This window comes from Eleginops maclovinus, chromosome 4 (genome assembly GCF_036324505.1).
Source record: "Eleginops maclovinus isolate JMC-PN-2008 ecotype Puerto Natales chromosome 4, JC_Emac_rtc_rv5, whole genome shotgun sequence".
Classification (NCBI taxonomy): Eukaryota; Metazoa; Chordata; class Actinopteri; order Perciformes; family Eleginopidae; genus Eleginops; species Eleginops maclovinus.
The window spans coordinates 24,706,587-24,726,454 of record NC_086352.1 but is presented as its reverse complement, the minus strand read 5'-3'; the positions used below and the strand labels follow the sequence as shown (position 1 = coordinate 24,726,454).

The 19,868-nt window shown below is 40.5% G+C and overlaps 1 protein-coding gene across 1 annotated transcript in view; it reads right to left on the bottom strand.

The window, feature by feature from the left end:
* Window positions 1-18,565, bottom strand: part of neo1a (neogenin 1a) — a 151,397-nt gene extending 132,832 nt beyond the window's left edge. Inside the window, exon 1 of the mRNA XM_063881496.1 lies at window positions 17,991-18,565. Within this exon, the coding sequence (XP_063737566.1) occupies window positions 17,991-18,081 (91 nt within the window). The 5' untranslated portion in view covers window positions 18,082-18,565. The remainder of the gene's footprint in view (window positions 1-17,990) is intronic.
* Between the last annotated feature and the right edge of the window lie 1,303 nt (window positions 18,566-19,868).

Genomic DNA, 19,868 nt, shown 5'->3' with positions numbered 1-19,868 from the left:
AAACAATTCAAAATGCTACTGAAGCCGCCACCCACTCCCGTTTTGTAAGCAAACTGCAGAGTGTCTGTTGCTAGATAGCAAGCTGACATTCACTACAGTGATTTCTAGCTGGTTTGAACTCAGCAAGGCCACTTGATGCTAGGAGATTAAAATCCCTTGTTTCTATGTTCTCTCCTCTTGAGAGGGTTTTGTCAACCGTGCGTTCAAGGTCAAACATCTCCAGCACACCTCCGCAGCTAGCTGATAATGCAGTTTTATTTAAACACATATTGAAAGGGCTGCCTGGGTGTGGGGCTTTCATAAAAAGTCTGCTCTTCCCTGAGCAAGGCATTTTCCAAGTGGTTATGGAAGGTATCCCAGCTCGGAGATTATCATTCTAGCTAGATCATTCCCCTTATTCCATTTATACACCATATCAACAGCACATCATCCACTGGCCTCCCATCTCAGGCTCAATGGTCTTTTACCCATATTAATGAGCGTTGTAGGGGATCAATAGAACAACAGGAAGACAGATTGCCTCACGTGGAAAGGGGAGGATGCTCCCATGAGGAAATGGAAAACAAATTCCGTTGGGCAATTCTCCCAATTTCTAAAGCCTGAAACCCCCAACTGCAGTGTCATCCCAGCATCCTCTACAAAACTGTAACTCAGTTTCGCATTCTTCACAGGCACATGTGTTGATCTAAAATATACATGGATTATTGGTCACCAATGCTTTACTCTGGACATGAAAAAAGTTAATATATTTTTCAATATCAACAGAGCAGTTGTTTGTTCATAGCACCGGATAGTGCAGAGAGGTTTAAACATATGGTTAGCAGAGTGTGAGACCGCTGACTGAACCAGAAGCCATTAGGCCACAATTATTTTCCTTTCTGCAAGTCATCACATAATCAGGAGTGATGTCGCACTACCCGGCAGCACTACACCATGTGGTGCTTTAAACTACATTAACAATCTCACAAATACAGCAGAGGACACATACCGACCAGTTATGGCAGATAAGGATAATCCCACAGAAGTGGACAGGGAATATGATTTCTCCTCTACGAGCGGTGTGAACCTGTCCTTAATCTGTCAAGTGCGAGTCTTACCACCCTCCACAGCCCTTTAACATTGATTTTTTTTTTTAGTATTGTATTCTGGTTTGAACTTGACAATCCCTGACAGAGGGAGCCAACCAGGACTGGTTTCTGGTGTTATTGGCCTGATGGGATTGCTGGTGTCTTTGAAAAGAAAAATACTGCCGTCCACAGAAACACTCAACACACAACGTGTCTGATGGACAAGAGACAAGCTGTTTTGCTTTATAAAATATCCACAGTTTCATAAAGGTATGACTGTTCTTGGCATCAAATGTCCTGTCATTGGAGTACTCAAGGACACACAAACAACAAGTCCCTTATCTATTGCTCGGCCATGACTAAATAATCATATACTGAAAAGGATTTATATTGCTTGTATAGTACACATTGCTACTCACGCCTTTCTACTTTAAATACAAAGTGTTTTTGCAGTGTTTTAGTGTCTACCATAAACTGAGATAATGAAGCAGAGTCAATCTCCAGACAAGAAGATTTTTGAATGCAAGTAGTGACTCCAAAGGGATTAACAGTACAGCAGACAACTGCACATCTAGAACCCATTTTCTTATATATACATTTCATTTATCATGGTGAAAGGATTAGAAGGGCATTAGTGTCTTTCAAATGCCAAATGCACAGTATTTAAGATATTATCCATCATCAGCAAGCCTATACATGTGATTAGCGGCGTCACATGTATTTGCACTTCGGAAACAGCTATACAACGTGGTAAATATTGTGCTATGTAATCCATTGAATCCAACGACAAGTCTTGGGCATTCATAGTTTCCAACATGTGCTTATGGAATTCTTGAATATTGTTTATCAATATAAAATGTAATACATGGCTACAGTAGTAATAATGAACAGGAAAAAATATTATGTTAACTAACACTTGATCGGTTTGCTGATTGTTTGCTAATGTGCGAAGTTATGTTTTGTCTCTTGCTTCCTTAGCTTATGCAGAACATAATCGTTTGCATATTTACAATGCAGTCTGCCTGAGTACAGAAAATAAAGGTTGAACCCTCAAAAGTGTTTGTTTAGGGAATGTTATCTTGCCTAAAATCAAGGCTGGATGCAATACTGAAGCAACAATCAAGATAATATTATTATCAGGCGTTTTCCAAATCTACTGGCAGAAGAGTGTCAGCAACAGCTTCTACATTTTACTCTCAATATTCTTCTGTATGCATTTGTCATTCATCTGTCATTGTCTGTAGCTTTTTGTCAAAAGAAAAAAAACAAGCTAATGTCCTCTTTGAAACCCTGATAATAACTGCTACAAAACGGGGAAATCAAACACACTGAACTATTCAACAATGTTCTTTTGCAGGCAGGTGGATGTGTCTGCCTGATGATGACTGTTTGGGTGCTGCAGGCTGTGTGGCCAGCGCCATGATGATGTATGCACACCTGCCATGGCTCCTGGCTAGCAGTCTACCAGCTGAAACAGTGGGGGGGAAGGGGGAAAAGGGAAGGATAGGACAGGATGGCGGTAGGGAAGATGGGGACAGGGAGAGAGGGGTAGACGCCTTGAGGGGCAATGCTGGGGGGAGGGGAACAGAAAGCTAAAGAGCCAGAGAGCTGTATCCATTATTAATGGTAGTTTGGTGTATGGCGAAAGAGATCTAATGTGGCCGCCAAGGTTGTAGTGCGTGTGTAATCGACAAAGACAGATTCTCTCACTGTGCCTCTTAAAGCTTTCCCATTCGGCTCCGCACACCATCTTTCTCTTCCTTTCCAGTACATCCTCCCACTGTTTCTCAAAAACAAGAAATGCATTGGCCAGAGATTATCTTCACACAACAGGTTGCACTAAAGAGCCTAACAAAATGAGATAAACGCTCATTAGTTTATAAAGGATTTTACGTGAAAGGTGAATATAACAAACTGTGAGTTTCATTGGTAATGTTGCCGTTAAAGCTCTGATTCAAGAGTGGGAATATGTCTCCAGTCATATAAACACCTAAGTGAAATACAGCATTCTTAACTCCGTCTAAATTTGAACATTTCGAACATTTTCACACACAAACAAACACACACACTTAAAAACAGATAGAGCCACTGTTGCCAATTTTTCTTGTGGGGGCAATAAAAACAGTTATTGTCAAATATTTTCACACTGAGCACATTCTCCAAGATATAAACTGCTAATGAGCGTACGTGGCAAAAATGTCACAAACATTTTGTTAAAGAATATTTCACAGTGTGACCATTATTACTGTCCAAGTGCATTTTTATCAGTTAAACCATTGTCGTCTTTCTACCACAGGCTTCCACAGGTTTTGATCTTTATTGTAACATTTCTGCCTCAATGCCTGGTAAAAAGAGAAGGATGGTGTGAACAATGGGACACGGGAAAAGGAAAACGGTCTTTAATAAAAGACGTAATGTACCTTAGGGTACCTGGGAACCCACTGAACCACATATAGCACCATATGGATAGAAATTAAACTCCAAAGCTACTTAAAACTAATGTCTGGGATTGCAGGTACATGGAAAGAAGCCCTTTGGCTCAATTCCAGCTGAGGCGGGCCAAATAACTCTAATACAATCTAATACAATTACAAACATGGAGGTGTTGGGGGGTTGACAGAGAATGATGAAGGCGACATCAAACACAGTGTTGATAAATGGAGAGCAGAGAGCATCTGACCAGAGGAGGAGTCAGAGGGGGGAGGGCAGTGGAAGGAGAAGGAGGGTGAGGCTGTTATTGATTGTACTGCCTGTGTTCTCGTCGTGAGGAGGATGACGAGGGGAGGGAGGACAATGTGTGAAGAATGGCAGGCAGGGTTCGCCCCGCGGGCAGCAGTTAAAGCCGTGTGCCCCATGAGAACACGCCAAACTAGCCTCGAAGTGCAGCCCATTGGTCACACTGAATATTTGATTGACACACAAAACCAGTTACTACTACTTACACCCTAACTGACCCATCCCCCTCCAATAAACACAACAATGCAGCCAGGGCTGATTGAAATTCAAAAGCCAGCCTTGAAGCCACAGGCACAGACAGAGATGGGCAGAAGGGGGTTGGCAGTTGTTGCTCACTCGGGTCTCATAAAAAACAGATGCTAAATCACTTAGCCACCCCTAAATTAGTTGCTTGTGATTCCACTGGGACATGGGGACCCTAAAGGTCTGTGGGCATAATGTTAGTGTGTAGCATCTTAATGTGAAGTATACCATATCACTGGCGGCTATACGGACAAAGGCAAAGGCCTCACTGGAGAATGTTTTGTCACATGCTACAATGCAAAAAAGCCACTGCAAACCAACATCACATATTTTCAGAGACAGGAAACGGAAGGAAATGCATGGCCAAACTGACAGTAGCATTAGTAGACAAAGCTCCAATCTGAAGGACTACCCCACCTTAAATCCATTTATTCGAAATAAGGACAAGAGCAGCTGGTGACTGATGATACCATGTGTGCATCTAATTTTCTCTGAGGCAGGATTTATCACCACCTCTGATCTTATTTCCTTTTCATATGCTAGTAAATCCCAGGTAAGGGAGACATTTGGGATGATACAGGGAGAGTGGTCAGCCAACTCGGATTAGACTCCTCGAATTAATCTGAGAAAATCCTCAATGCTAACCTGCTTAGTTGTGTCTTAATCTAGGGGTAAACCACATATCAATTACACTAAGCACAAAATGTGGGCCAGAAAACCCCTGATCCCTTACTGAACAATTAAACTAGAATATCGATCTGGAAAGTAATTCAATCTTGGTGCAAAATGGCATATATTAATTTAAAGCATAGCAGATACTGCTAATACAGAAAAAGCTAATGGCTCAAAGGAAAGATGGGAAAAGCATCAACACCGTAATTCACACAATTGAATTGTGTCCAATGAGAAGAAGGATTGGTAGAAATAAACTAAATCCCTTCCACAATACCAATCTTCTCTGAATGCAGGTCAACTCGCTTGTGCTCTAAACTCAAGGCCAAAACAACTTTCCCCTGGAGGGTTTCTCATGTTACAACTTAAGTAACGCTGTCTGGCTGTGAGTCACACCTGCATTCCACAGAGAGAAAATGAGGATGTTACAGCCAGGTGAGGTTAGCAAATAGTAAACATGTTGACATGGAGGACTGCAATTGTTTTTACACAAGACAAATGAACAGCACTTCCATTTTTGATATCCAATTGTATCCATCCCATGTATTACATACATGTAATGAGTTTCATGTAATGCAATTGTGCATTTCGAAGCCATGGATTCAAACCGTGAGCTCCAATGTTACACAACTGGCTCACTAGGGACACTGCCAAAATAAGCCACAGAAATCTAACATTATGCAATGAAATAATGCCTCATTGGCTGTTTTTGTATCACACCTACTGTTTGCTACCTTTGAGCTATTTTTAAAAAAACTAGAGAAGAGTGCTTTTATCACACAAACTAGTTTGGACAATTAGGAACACAATGAGCATCCTGCACGCTCCTGTGTGGCTACAGTTCATTTCCTGCCCTTATTGTTACAAGTGCTGGGCTCATTCAAAAGTGGACGAAATGGGGGAGGCCCAGACTCTATTTACTCAGCAGGGAGAGACACAAGTCCCTGGCTTCCTAATGGCTTCCTGCATTTCACACAATTGTTTCCCCTCAGGAAGTCTTATAGATACAAACTGCTGCCACATTGACCAAAAAACTCACAACACACATATATTGAGCTTTAATTAACTGTCTTTGAAAGGGAAATGTACTTGTTTGTTCCATAAACTAAAATTACCAACTACTTCGCTCTGTGAGGTGTTTAAACTGGCTAAACAATCACTACAGTGAAAACAGCTAGCCAAGCTACTACATTATTTATATTTAACTCATATATTTAAAAAGGTATATGTTCAAATAATGAAGAGAAATAACATGTCTGTGTTGAAAAAAAAAAAACAGTTTTAACAAAAACAAAATTTGGGCAGGAGCCTAAACACAGGAAAAATGGTTTTACCTATAAGCAGAACTGTTCGATGTGCTAGCTGTCTCGCCAAAAATAAACAGTGCCTTGGTTAATAAGAGTTATAATAGAATTGCTGGGTTAGCACATCCTTCTTTACTTTTGTGAGAGACTAGCTATTTCCCCTGCTTTTAGCCACTGTCATGAGCTGCATCAGAATCTCCAAAGAAAATGGATTTAGATTTGAATGGCACGGTAAAGCAAATGAAACCTATGAGCACAGGATGATTATGGAACTAAAAACAACTGTAGTTTTGTATAAAACGTCCCAAATACTGGGTGATATGGGTTCTTAATTAATGCCAAGAAACCTTCACATCAACAGCACCAGTTGTATTTCTGATGTTAGATACAAAAAGGGGTTAACACAGTTCTACAGCATGCACATGAACCACAGGTATGGGTGGGACTAGCAGAAACACAGCCCCTAAAATCCACACTCAACCTCCATCTAGCATGCAAGAAAAGTTCTCTGAGAGCTTCACTATCAGCGTTGAGCCAGGAGGGGCTATCCTGGCCGCTGCTTTGAAGTCTGTCTGGGAGAAAGGCTAAATGTGAAAGGAGCAGTAATAGTGAGCTAGAGTCAAGAGGATAGGTATTGCGGGGTCAGCCAATTTCTTTCTCATTAGAAATTAATTACTGACGTGGCCAGTGCGGGGGCCAAGCCACGGCGTCGCTAGGCATCCCATACATTGCCCCACAGGGAGCACTTGAACCCCCGACCCCCATCCCAGTGTAGTTTGGGTCCAAAAAGGGTGCGTGACATGGCCCTGGCCCAGAGACACTGCCCCGCCAGGCTGGGAATGCAGTGGCACCGTGGGGGGATTGGGAGAGGGACAAAGAAGGGGAAGAGGGGCTCCACTGATTCAGGGCTCATTGGGTTAGAGAGCTTCATTATTAAGTCCCCTGTCACTCTGCAACAAAAAGCACCCCACAGGCTAGCAGTGGCTAATAAATGCACCAACCTGTATAACTCAAGACCACTTCTGACATCTTCTTTTGAGGGGAAATAAAAGTCCCTGGCTTAAGGAAAGAATTCACATCTTCAGCTGAATGACTGTTTCTTCACGCTAAACATGGCCCGGGCGAAAAGTGTTTAAACCAACATGAATTAATGTGCTTTCACACCTGCTTAATTAGATAATGTTGACTGAATTTTTATTTTGACTCGCTACGCTTCACTACAATATTCTACAGCATATGGCACAAACAGACTGCAGGACATATTTGAGGTTTTTGCTCTCTGTGTGTGCGTGTGTCCGTGCACTCTTTGCGTTTGTTTGTGTGTGTCTGTGTGTGTTTGAGTGAACTTGTTCAGCAGGAGTGCTGAAAGCCTAAATGACATGCTTATGCACTCAGGACTAATTTAAACCACTCCAGGTAAATGAAGATTGAAAGCAGAAAGAGCATTTTGCTTTTTTCTCCAACCGGTAATTCAAGCACTTTGAATGTTAGGAACAGCGAAAAGGTTACACAAGAAGAACTCACTGTCCGTCCTTAAGAGAAAATACATATTCAAATCATGAATGTTGTTTCTACATGGGCTGCAAAAAAACAATTATTCAACAGTCAACAATCTATTTTAAATGAATTCATAATTAGTTCACAGATCCAAACAGGGCTTCTTCAGATCTCAGTTTGTTTTGACCAAAAGCACATATTATTTTGTTTAATTATGCATGACAAAGCAAAGCCAACCCAATGGTTATTACACAACTGCCTGTTGTTCATGTTGAGAAGCTTGTGTTTGACAGCTCAGTGTCTCTGTATTATTAATGAAAAGAATATTAGCATTCAATCTGGTGTCCACCAAAAATACATGATCATTTCAATGGCTGTTCACTCATCAAGCCAATGTGTGCATTAATTTGTTGATGAAGCTCAAAGAAATTAATTCTGTGCTTCCACATAATCTGATTATGACATAATCATGCATCCACACTGCAACAACTGTCAAATTTGCATTCACCATTTGGTGAGATTGATTACTGACAACCATTAGCCAACAACAATTGATTATACATGTATGTAGTAATTTATCAGTGCTAAAACAATTCAAATGTGAGAATTGGCTGTTTTTCTTTGTTTGGTCAAACCAAACATTCAAATGAAAGAGGTTTTCATTAGGTTTAAGGTTCTTGGGAAATTCAGACTTTATGGATAAAGTGGTTAATCAACAATTCAAAAAGAGAAAAATTAGATAAATCAATTAATAATAATGATAGTTATAGCTGCAGCCCATTTTAGCGGAAAGGTGAGCCCTTCATTCAAATCAGGATTAGAAGAAAAAAAACAATTAATGCATGCCAATAAATGTCATGAACCTAGCGTGATTGAAAAAGAGGTAATAAATGAACAGACAAGTTTAGCTGTAGTCTTATGTTCATCTCCCTGTGTTCTTGATGGGACACCTCATTAAGAAGCTGGTTGAAGCAGCTGGCTTGCTATCCCACCCCATTACTGCCCCACCATGCCAAAACCTCTGCCATTGGCCCTCCCACCCCATCCCCCACTGCAAACACGTCCCTCGTGTCTCATATGACATCTGTGTCTCGAGGTCCTGTGATGGAATGCTGCTTGCCTGCTATTCCTCCGCAGGTGCTCCCTGCTGGCTGCAATCCACTCTGCAACCATGCTGGTGCTGTGGCTGAGTGACCTGTCACAGGCGCAGGAGGAGGAGTCGTGGGGGAACAAGTGTCAAGGTTCAAGGGACAATGGTTAAAGAATCAGAGGGAATTGATGCAGCTGCTTTCCATCACTGCCCCTTGTGTACACTTCCAGCTGGATGGAAATCCTCACCTCTAGGAGCTTATCCTTCATACCAAGCTCATCCTCCTCTTCCTCCGTGTCAGACAGAGGACGGTCATGTCTGTATTTAGCTCAAGAGACCGTGGTCCCAGATGCTGCTCTTGGTTTCAATAGGACTTCATTGAGCAGCAACTGAAGCGAAGCTGTAGTGAAGGTCTTGGTTTGGCATGGTGCCAAAGAAGGTGAACAAAATTCATTTTTCACCTTGTTGTTATTCCAATGATTTCATCACTCTTGCATATAAGACAAATGATCTGAGGCATCATGCAATAAAGGTTATATTGTGCAATCTTCCTGTGTTGTGTAAGCCCGTCAGTAACATAACTTGATACTTCTCACTGTCTTCAGTTTCATATCACAGCCAAACCTTTTCTTCTATCAGACTCCATAAAAAAGGTACTAGCAGAGATTATCATCTTCCCGAAAGGTCAAGGACTTGAATTCACATGAGGAAAAGGACACTCAAAACGGAGGCAAGGAAGTGAGGTCTCATTTTAATGCTTTAATCAGTTATCCAGGTTCATGGCAGGAAGAGTAGTCCCCAGCAAAAATTAACGGGTCCAGTTTTGCAAACACTCACCAGCAGATTTCCTCCAAATGAAATCCAGACCAATTTCAAATGCTGATCAAACACAGCAAGATTAATTTTCATTTGTGATTTTGCCAGAAAAAAAACTAACATTTTTTTATCATTCTCGGCCCACGTGCATTTAAACTGTTTTTCACTACGGTGAATTTATCAATGGTTCAATTTAAAAACGTTTTTATGATATTGTAATGAAAAAGAAGCCCCAACAACACCTTACTGAACTCATGACATTAGTAAACATATATTCACTACAGTTGGGTATTAAAATCAAATTCCAAGAAGCAATTAGAATTACATATAGCCAAGGTTAATTATATTTTGTATTAGAACAAAAAAGGAAAGCCATCCTATTTCAAGTAACTGCCACTCAAGGACACATTTAATCTACTGTGAAAGGCCAAAAAAGCTGAATCAAAAGAAACGGCCAATTCCATTACATCATGGCAAAGTATTAAAAAGGCATAAAGCCGTAATTTCACCATTTCAGCTGCCACTCTTGACCTCTGTTAGCTTTACATGAGCTCAGAGCTGAGGAGGGACTGGCTCCAATAACATGGTAAGCAGTCACTGCAGCTAGTGGAGCCCCATGCCAAAGGGGAGCTCCCAGTGGCACAAAGGAGCCTCTATCTGATGCTGAACCTTTCAAAGAATCGTTTCAGCTTGGATTTAGCAGCAGAAACATCAGTTAATAACAGGAGAATTTGTCCAGGGGTCACCATAGCAGCAGGTGAAATCAAAATAAATCCTGGGAGGTTGAGTGGAGGGGGCTCCAAGAGGAACTGGGACACGAGCTGATATAAACACGACAAGAACAGAGCCTTTGCTGGTCTTAGCACTAAACCCTTAAGTGTTTAAACGTAATGTCTGAGAGTCTACGGCCCAGCTGTGCTTAGCATGCTAGGACGGTGCCATGGAAAAGTACTGTGTAGGACAAAAAATGACAACGTCTTCTAGTCTTGCTGAAGCCTAAACAACCAATGCCTACTGTGCTTGAAATGTAAGTGGTTTCTATGGATTTTCACTACATAAAGTGGACAAACCGGTTTGCGCCTTGTAAAACAGACCAAGAAAAAGGTGAAAACATAAACTTCAAACAGAATAGCTCACTCAAGTTGCAGCAGCTCATTAACTTTTGAACTACACTATAAAGAAATCTTGGTTGAAGTTGAGCATCCATATTACATTGGGTTACGTGTGCCATTTAGGAAAGTTGTGTAAAACAATCTCAACAAGGCTTTCCAGTGCACAAAATGTTCCATTGGGAACCATGAGGGTTTAAGGTATGTGAAACTTGTAAAATCCTTTCCTAAGCATATTTTGGAAATCAAAGTTCTTTGACAAACCCTCACCACACTAATACCAACCTCAATTGACATCTCTGTGATGTTGTATTTTTGTATTTAACTAAATAAAGATAATTGAGATAAAAAGGAAGATCGGCTTAAATAATATACAAGGTTAACTCCAGCCCCAACTTTTTGTATTTCAAAATATGTGCAAACCGCATGATAATGGGTCAATGACACCAAGGTTGCAAGCTGCTATACAGAAAAAAATTAAGGTTTAATCAAAATAGTCTATCTCGCCATCTTCTCAGTGAAAGTAGGTTTTCTTTTTGAAGAGGGATATTGAGTCCAAGAAAGGAAACTTTCAGAACTTTGTTGATAAAACAGCTGTTCAACCCCAGATGGGTGGCATACGCCTATACAAATACCCACCCAAACATATACACACACACATCCCACCACGTCTAAAGCTGCCAAGAGCCACAGGCCAGGCACAAGACGATGGCAGCCAGCTCGATTGAGCAGTGCTCACAATCCTCCCTCTGTGACTGACTGCCCCCACACCCTTTCAGCACATGAAAAGTCCCTTTGACTGAATGAAGGCTGAGAGGCTCTGTGTGTTCATGGCTGATTGATACTTTATGGGTGAACGTAATATCTATCCCACAAACACATACCAGTAAAACTAGCACGGGTAAGATGATGAGTAAAGGGAAAATGACTGTTTGAGGTTAGAAACAACAACAGAAGTTGTTGTAAGTAGTTCAGCTGGGGGACAAAAGATCCATAAAAACAACCCTGTATTGGGAATAACAAGATTAAAATTGCTCTAGCCACACTGGATATTTATAATGAACATAAGTCATTATATTGGAGAACTTGCATTGATTATTTGTTTTTCCCTGCACTCTCTTTGAAGCACTAGCTACTTAACAACTGCACAACACCATGAGCTACATTATGGAGAAGACGTTCAGGTTAATTCATCACCCTGGACGTCTTCCAAGAAGTCGACAGAGAATAAATTCATGTCTGATAGCTGCAGGATGTTGGAACTCCAGCAGGTAAAGTGCAATTAAATGAAGGTTATTAATTCAAGAAGAACAGGAGTCCCTCTTAATTTACGACAAGGGCTGTTGCCAGGAAAGAAACCAGCACCAGTACAAAAACATACATTAGGCTCAATATATTTAGGTTCGTAAGAGTAAACAAGTGATTGGGCAACGACTTGCCAACATCTGAAACAAGATAAAGAAAAGGTATTGTCACCTACTCCAATCTGTTCTTTGTGTAGTTAAGCCCCATAAAATAAACCCAGAGCTGCATATATGCCTTTCTTAATGCTCCTGCTTTCCATGTAAGTTATTACACTTAATAGAAATGTGAAGTACCAGTAATTGGTAGTTGATACAAATACCAATTGATATCATTAAACATTGTCATTGTTGATTTAATGGAATCTGTTGATAAAAACAAAAAGCAGAAACAAAGTCATTATTTTCCCTTCAACAGCTGAGTAAATGATATAAAAGTAAAACATTTACAAAACTTAAAAATGAAACATTTAAAATGTCTTGATCTTATTTTAATATGAAATGTCTGTAATTTGCCCCACATGGCTGTAAAAACAGTTCAGCATATAACGGAGCCTTGCACTCATTAGCCCAGGCTCATCTGACAAGCACAGCTTGCATGTGTCATAATCCTATGCAGCTGCCACTACCGACAGGAGACACCACAACAGGAGCTCGGCAGAACCAAAATAGCAAAAGTTTGAGAAAAATGTTAAGGAAAAAAAGTCTTCACTGTCCTGCTGTGCTTGTACAATGATTCCTTTTGCAAGGCCACAAAGCCCTTTCCTTCGAGGCCTTGCTTGAATGTCAGGGGAAAAATAATTCTTGCAATAAAATTCTTACATTTAAAGTCAATGCCCTCACTGCCATTTGCTGGTGTCATGCTGCAGTTATAGAGAATTTCCACTGGAACACGCTAGCTTGACTGCTACAGTTTTTTTTCCTGCATGCAGTAAAAGGCTAAACAATGCCAAGCTTCAGTTAGCAATTTGGTTATATATATTTTTTGTCAAATGATTTCAAGGTAAAAAAAGGTGTTCAAAACATTGAACTCATTGAAATTCTGCTGTACATCCAAAATAAAAGATGAATAAAAAGTCCAAAAATGGTTTATATTGTTTGTTGACACAGCCTTAATCCCAACACCATGCCCCTACAAAACACACACAACATTGCAGAATAACACAACACAACTGCAACATTGTAACACCGCTTGAGGAACAGAGCTTGACCAGGACTTGTTGAGAAGTCACCTTATAGCTGAAGTGAGAAAAAAAACAACCTCTTATTGACATGTAGCCATGATTTCAGTCTATGTTTTATGCTCTGCTCTCACTGCTGCTATGTGCGTCAGCTCCATGGAAACCAAAAAAGGCCGCTCTCCCAGTGGTCATTAAGCCTAAGCATCATTCAATCACAGCAGAACAGGGAAGCCTGGAGGACACAGCAGCACCACTGTGAATTAGAAATGTCATATTTCTGTTCTATTTTTACAAAGAATGCTAGAGGAGCTGTGGAAATCTGCTATGCAAACATGTTTCTAGCTACGTCTCCAGTAAAAGATAACAATATTGTTGAAGCAACGTCCCCCAGGTTACCATAAAGTCTCAAAGGACTCATCACACAAGGCAGTATGGACAGCTTTATGGCTTCTTGGTACTATTCAACTTTTCCTTACTCCTCCAAAGTGTTTTTCAGCTTTTTTGTTTTGACATGAAAGGGCCAGGAGACACAAAGAAGACATGCAGCAGCCGGATTGGAAAGGTGCGGCGTCTGACATCTTTTTAGTCACAGCAGGAACACATCTGAGGATGAGTGAAGTTTGGCTTTTAAGAGGAGCACACTTGATGTGAGCCGCTTTTCTTCGTGAACTGACCAATCATATCACCAAATAGGCTGGCTTTCAAAGTACAGAGAAAGCTGATGGTTCAGGACATCACACATAAACACATTCCTCTTTCTGCACCACATTCAATCAAAGGATTTTCCTGTGTCCGGGGAGTAGGGTTCCCCAGGAAAAGTAGATTAAAAGAACAGTTGTATAAAAAAACAAAAATAACAGCCTTTATTCTCTGTCAGGACGAACTTTATAGAATTGGTGGACATGCTGCTTCATGGTGAAACATATTTAAATAAAAAAGCATAGCTGGTTAATATGAAATTTCAATATATCTTACACCCAGTGTATGAATGGCAGAGAAGTGTATTTCCAACATCCTTAAATAGAGAGAAACCTTTGTTTTCTGTTGGTTTTTTTACACCTGTGTGGACACATTTACCATACACAACCTGTGGCACGACCAAAAAAAACAACAAACATGTAGGGCTTGGGAATACGGTTTGAATTCATTTCAAAATATAGATATTTATGCTAATATCAGTATGTAGGAAAATGTGGTAAATGCTATTGGTGTAAGCACCTACTGACTATTAAAAACACAAAGATATGAGCCCTTGTGATTATATGAGCTCTCGAAGCCAGTTGTGCTATGATGTTGGGTGTTGGAATATGAATTAATTTCAGTGCAGTAAAATGTGGATTGTTTTACAGGCGGTTCACAATAAAAAAAACACTATATAGTTGAACCCTCATATCCAGCAAAAATTCACGATATCTAGAAAGAAAAACAACCTTAAAAAAAATACGTAAAAATGAATATAGGCAAAACTTGATACAGCCTTAAGAAAGCCTCTGAATGTGTAGCAGAATCAGAGGCTGTTATACAGGCTGCAGTGAGAGACAGGAAAAGCTGACTTGAGTGGTGTTTTGCTGCACCACACAACAAGAAGTAGCTCTGACAGAGGCAATTTCATCTTCAGGGAAGCAGCAGAAGCCATAGACTTGTCCATGATCCGCTCTGGGTTTTAGACCATGACCCTTGGCTTTTCTCTACACTAAACAACCATCCCTTCACTATCACAAGCAGCCAGCCAGCTAAACCCAGTGTATGTCTGAAATACACAAGGGGCTAACAATAGCAGTGAACAGAAACCATTTTAAAAAGCATGCTGAAAAGCAATCAATAAACATACGGATAAATATGGGATACTAGTGTGGAGGAGATTTCATGTAGATTAAATCTCAAGCATTAAACTTTAAGAATAACAGCTGAGGCATGAAAGTTTGATACGTTAATGGATCAACCATGTAGGTTTCAAGGCGTGCAGTATTTTCATGGTGCAAACGATGATGCCTTACTGTAGTTTGGCTGCACTACGTCTCCATGAATCCTGCAGTTAAGCCTACACTATAGAGATTGCTCTAAATGACAGCAATATGTGGGCAAATCAACAAAGTGGAGACCCTTGTTACATGAAATAACAGCCAATAGCGCTGTTATTATGCTACAATATCAGCTAAAAGCCGATGATTACACTGACCATCAATCACCCAAAAGATGCAACATCAGATGTAATGACATCTATTCAAGGACATTGATTATTCTGCCAATTGCATGTGATAAACGGCTGTGACAGTTATCATTATTTTTTCAATAATTGCCTTCGTTTTCAGCCCCACATACCATGTGCACAAACAAGTTGTGATCTGCTGACCTTTCCACACCACCTCTTACACGAGCACATAGAGAAGCAACAAACCTAGCCTCCATATAAGTATCCATAGCAAATCAATAGCACATCCTGATAGGACGGTTTCATTAGTGAAACAAATGAATCAAACACTTGGCCAAGTGTGCAATTACCCGTCTTTTGGTGGATGGAGGTCATTAGGACTTTATGAGTGATTGTAGCCCATAAATAAAGGATCAGTAAACAACATATTCTATACGGCAGACAGCAGGTGACTCTGCATGACGCTCTTTCGCTACTCTTCACAAGATGATGTGTGCATGTGGAAAAGATGATGCTATCTTTGAGCTGAAGATGAAGTTGTAAAATGAGATTTTACAACTTCATCAATTACAATGGCTAAAGAGAAACATTTTTACCACACTGCATACACATCACATACACATCATGGGGAAGGGGTGATAATTGAATTATCCTTGAAATTCAGGATTCATAAAATCCATTGTTAGGCCTTCGTATATGTTATCCACAAACTACGACATAGGACCACCAGGGCTGTCCAAACAGAACAACACAAAAGGTGGTAAATTATGTTCTTAGCAGCAGAGTTCAAAGAGAAGAACTTAAATGCACCAAAGAAAACAACAGTTGTTTATAAAAGTCTGGTTGCACCTGAGGTGGTCTGTGAGGATAAAACCCTGGTGAGTGGTCAGTAAGAGCAGAGAGGGTTGCCAAATGTTGACACATTTCAGCAAGTTATTTGCATTGTCTGCTGGGAGACAATCAGCACACTATTCCCTCCCAGCAGGATTACAAAGATAAGATAGAGCCTAAATGGACTTTACACTCTTCTAACAATGACTTATCCACAAAAGCCAAACTTTTTGAGCCATTATTTAAAAGTTCTGACAACTTGTAGGAGCTAATAAGGAAGTGGATAGATGAAATAGCAGCTGTTAGGCTAAACTTTTACAGGTTAAAGAAAAAGGTAAGACTAGCAATTACATATATGAGATTGATATCTCTAAGTGAGGGCTGCCAACTTTGAGAAAGATACGTTCCGGCAACAGCCAGTGCCTCCGACAAATGTGTTTTGAATAAACAGATATTTCCAGAGAAGGGGACCCCACAATTAGTAATTTGAGACTCTCTCTGCGTGTGGGTCCCAGTCCAATTCTCTGGAATCAATCAAAGCTCCCAAAGGAACTCCCAGGTCCCCTTAATCTCCTGGTTTTATTACTTTCCAGACAGTCAGCCTGTTTCACCCTACCCCCATCCCTCTCTTTTGTAGTGATCTCCTGCAAAGGCAAGGAGGGGCTTTTTTCCTCTCCCTCACTCTTTCTCTCTCTCTCTCTCCTTCTCCCTCTCTATCTCCCCTTCCACTACTGCAAAGCGCTTTTTCATGCAGGAGAGGGTCTTTCATCAGGCTCCACACGCCAGAGAGCCCAGCAGCTAGCACAGGCCTGTCACTCCAAGGCCTGTCTTCAATGCACATTCATTCTTTTTAAAATAAGTAACAAGCTTTCAAAAGGCACATGGACACACACAACTGTTTTGCATATCACGAGAATGATGGAAGAAACTGGGCCATCTAGCAAAGAAAAGTCAGTTATACATGTACAATTTTCCAGACCACATACTGTTGTGTTTGATGGAGTCTAACAGCTTAAATGATAAAGATGTGACTCTGTCACAATGGGGTATGTGATATGAGCTGGAGCTGTGCACTCCAATGCCTGCTGGAAAGACATTTTCTTTTCATTGCTGGCCAATTTATCTCAGGCACTCCTGCCATGGTTTGGAGTGCTTACAACATATCGTGGTAAGTTAGACTGAAACATACAGACTCAAATCAATACCTCTTATATTAAGAAATAACTTCTAATATCAGTGAAATATCTTACTACAAAATATCACCAGGTGGAATAAGGCAGAGACTGCAGTGCAGTGATCTCACTTCAAAACAATTAACAGGAGCAAATTAATTGGAGTCTGTTTATCCATCAGCTAAACATGTATTGACGCCAGGTAATGAGATGTCTGTTGGACTGATGATGCTAGCTTATTACCTGACAGTGAGCTCCAATTACTCTGATTTTTTTAAGAGGAAAGTTCCTGCCATCATTTGCATAACCATGACCACAGATCCATTTAAACGCAGGTAGATGCAAAAAACCTTAATTCAACAAACACAATGTGATATGTAGCATTTTAAATACGAATGCAACACTATGTGCATTCATGTGCCAAGTACATATTTGTGAAACAACTAAACCGCATGTGTAGGAATCATTTGAATGACAAACAATCTGAAGATCTGACTCAACAGCTTCTATGCAAAGACAAAAGGACGGAGTGGAAAAAGCGTGTTGCTTTACTTCTTTAGACAGGGATGGTTTTAGAGTAAATTGTGTTTCTGCTATGGAAAAGTAGCCTACTTTCAAAGTTGTGTAAATGGTGAGGGAGTAGATGACCTAAACACAGCAGAATTAGCTACCTAGCTCAACGTCTGGTTTTCACAGCCAGCAGTATTCTGTGTGTTCCTTTTTTTACAACTCGTGATGTAATGTCGTAAGTTTCTTCAATTGAGGCGTAAAGAAGCTTACATCTACAGCAAAATAACATCAGTGTTTTTAAGACATTACCTTTGTCGACATGCTTTGCCGCGGTGGTCTCGGTGTACAGAAAGGTGAGACAGAGGAGAGAGAGGAGCGACAGAGCTCCCCGCTCGGCCATCACTTTTCACGAATAAATCTTTGCAGGCTTCAGGAACCCCGGAGAAGCTTCAAAAAAATGCAATCCTTAAAATCCTCGGCCACCTCCTTCAAATGCACAAGCGGAAAAAAGTTCAAAGTCCTAAAATGTGCACAGACATTCGGAGCCAGGTACTTTTAAAAGTGGCTGGATGAAACATGTAGCTGGAAAGAGAGAGCCGCAGGTTAGAGAGACTGTTTTCTCAACTTGGTCGAGGCAGAGGTCGGAGAAAAATCACTGAAATCAATCCATTGCCACCTAGGCGCAGCGCAAGGGCGAAACGTTTTGCGAGCGACTGAGCACCAATGCGCAGACTTCCCTACTCCAATATACGTCAAGCGGGGAAAAGAGTAGAAAGAGCTTGGTGGTGGAAAAGATAAGATCCGACCAGAAGGAGAAATCTCCACCGCGTCCACCTCACTGCTCACGGTCGGGACGTAACAGAGCAGCGTGTTGAAGGGCTGGATCTCCACCGGCTCCCCGGAAAACAGGGTGTGGAGTCACACGGAAGTTTGGATCCTGGCCGCCTGTGTGCTCAGGCAAAAACTAAAATATGGTGTGGGATTTCATTCAAAAACAACCACTCAGCTTCACTCAGTTTCACTAACATTATGCGCAGACTCAACATATTTAATAGCATAACAAGTGACAGTTCTGTCGTCAAAATCTCAATATTGAAAGAGCTTTATCGATATTGTCATTGAGTCAAATAACATGTTGATACTAATGAGTATTCAAAATAATACAAACACCACAGCTTTGTTCAGCTTTTTGTGAGTATACTCACTGTTGTTCTTTAAAATAATGACCTAAACTACCAACATTTTTAAAAAATGTGTTCACTACTCTTTTCCATATACAACATCATATGTTTTTATGTTTTGAAGTTGACCTAATGAGTTTGTAATGCTCAGGTTAAGGTGCAAAGTCGGCATTAACTATAATTATGTAAGGTATAAGCACTCTACCCCTCGTCTGAAAACATTTCCAGATCATCAAAATACTCTTATACCCAATTTAAATTACAAATAATCTGACTTGACAATAAATACGTTCACAACAGATGTTCACATCAGATGGCAACCAGGAGGGATATCTCGATCAATGATTAAATACTTTAAAAAAACTAGTAAAAATGGAATGTGTAATAATATTATTAAACATGATTTTAAAAAAACGTAACATTTTGGGTAATAGTGGATAAGACAAGCAACTCAAAAGTTATGTCCTTTTTCTAGTTTCTGAAAAAAGACTTCCCACTTTGAAAACATAGACAATAGCCCTATACAACAGAAATCTACAGCACAGCAATTAGCTTCGTTAGCCTATGTACAGTGGGGCAAAAAAGTATTTAGTCAGCCACCAATTGTGCAAGTTCTCCCATTTAAAAAGATGAGAGAGGCCTGTAATTTTTATCATAGGTACACTTCAACTATGAGAGACAAAATGAGAAAAAAAAATCCAGGAAATCACATTGTAGGATTTTTAAAGAATTAATTGGTAAATTCCTCGGTAAAATAAGTATTTGGTCACCTACAAACAAGCAAGATTTCTGGCTCTCACAGACCTGTAACTTCTTCTTTAAGAGGCTCCTCTGTCCTCCACTCGTTACCTGTATTAATGGCACCTTTTTGAACTCGTTATCAGTATAAAAGACACCTGTCCACAACCTCAAACAGTCATACTCCAAACTCCACTATGGCCAAGACTAAAGAGCTGTCAAAGGAGACCAGAGACAAAATTGTAGACCTGCACCAGGCTGGGAAAAC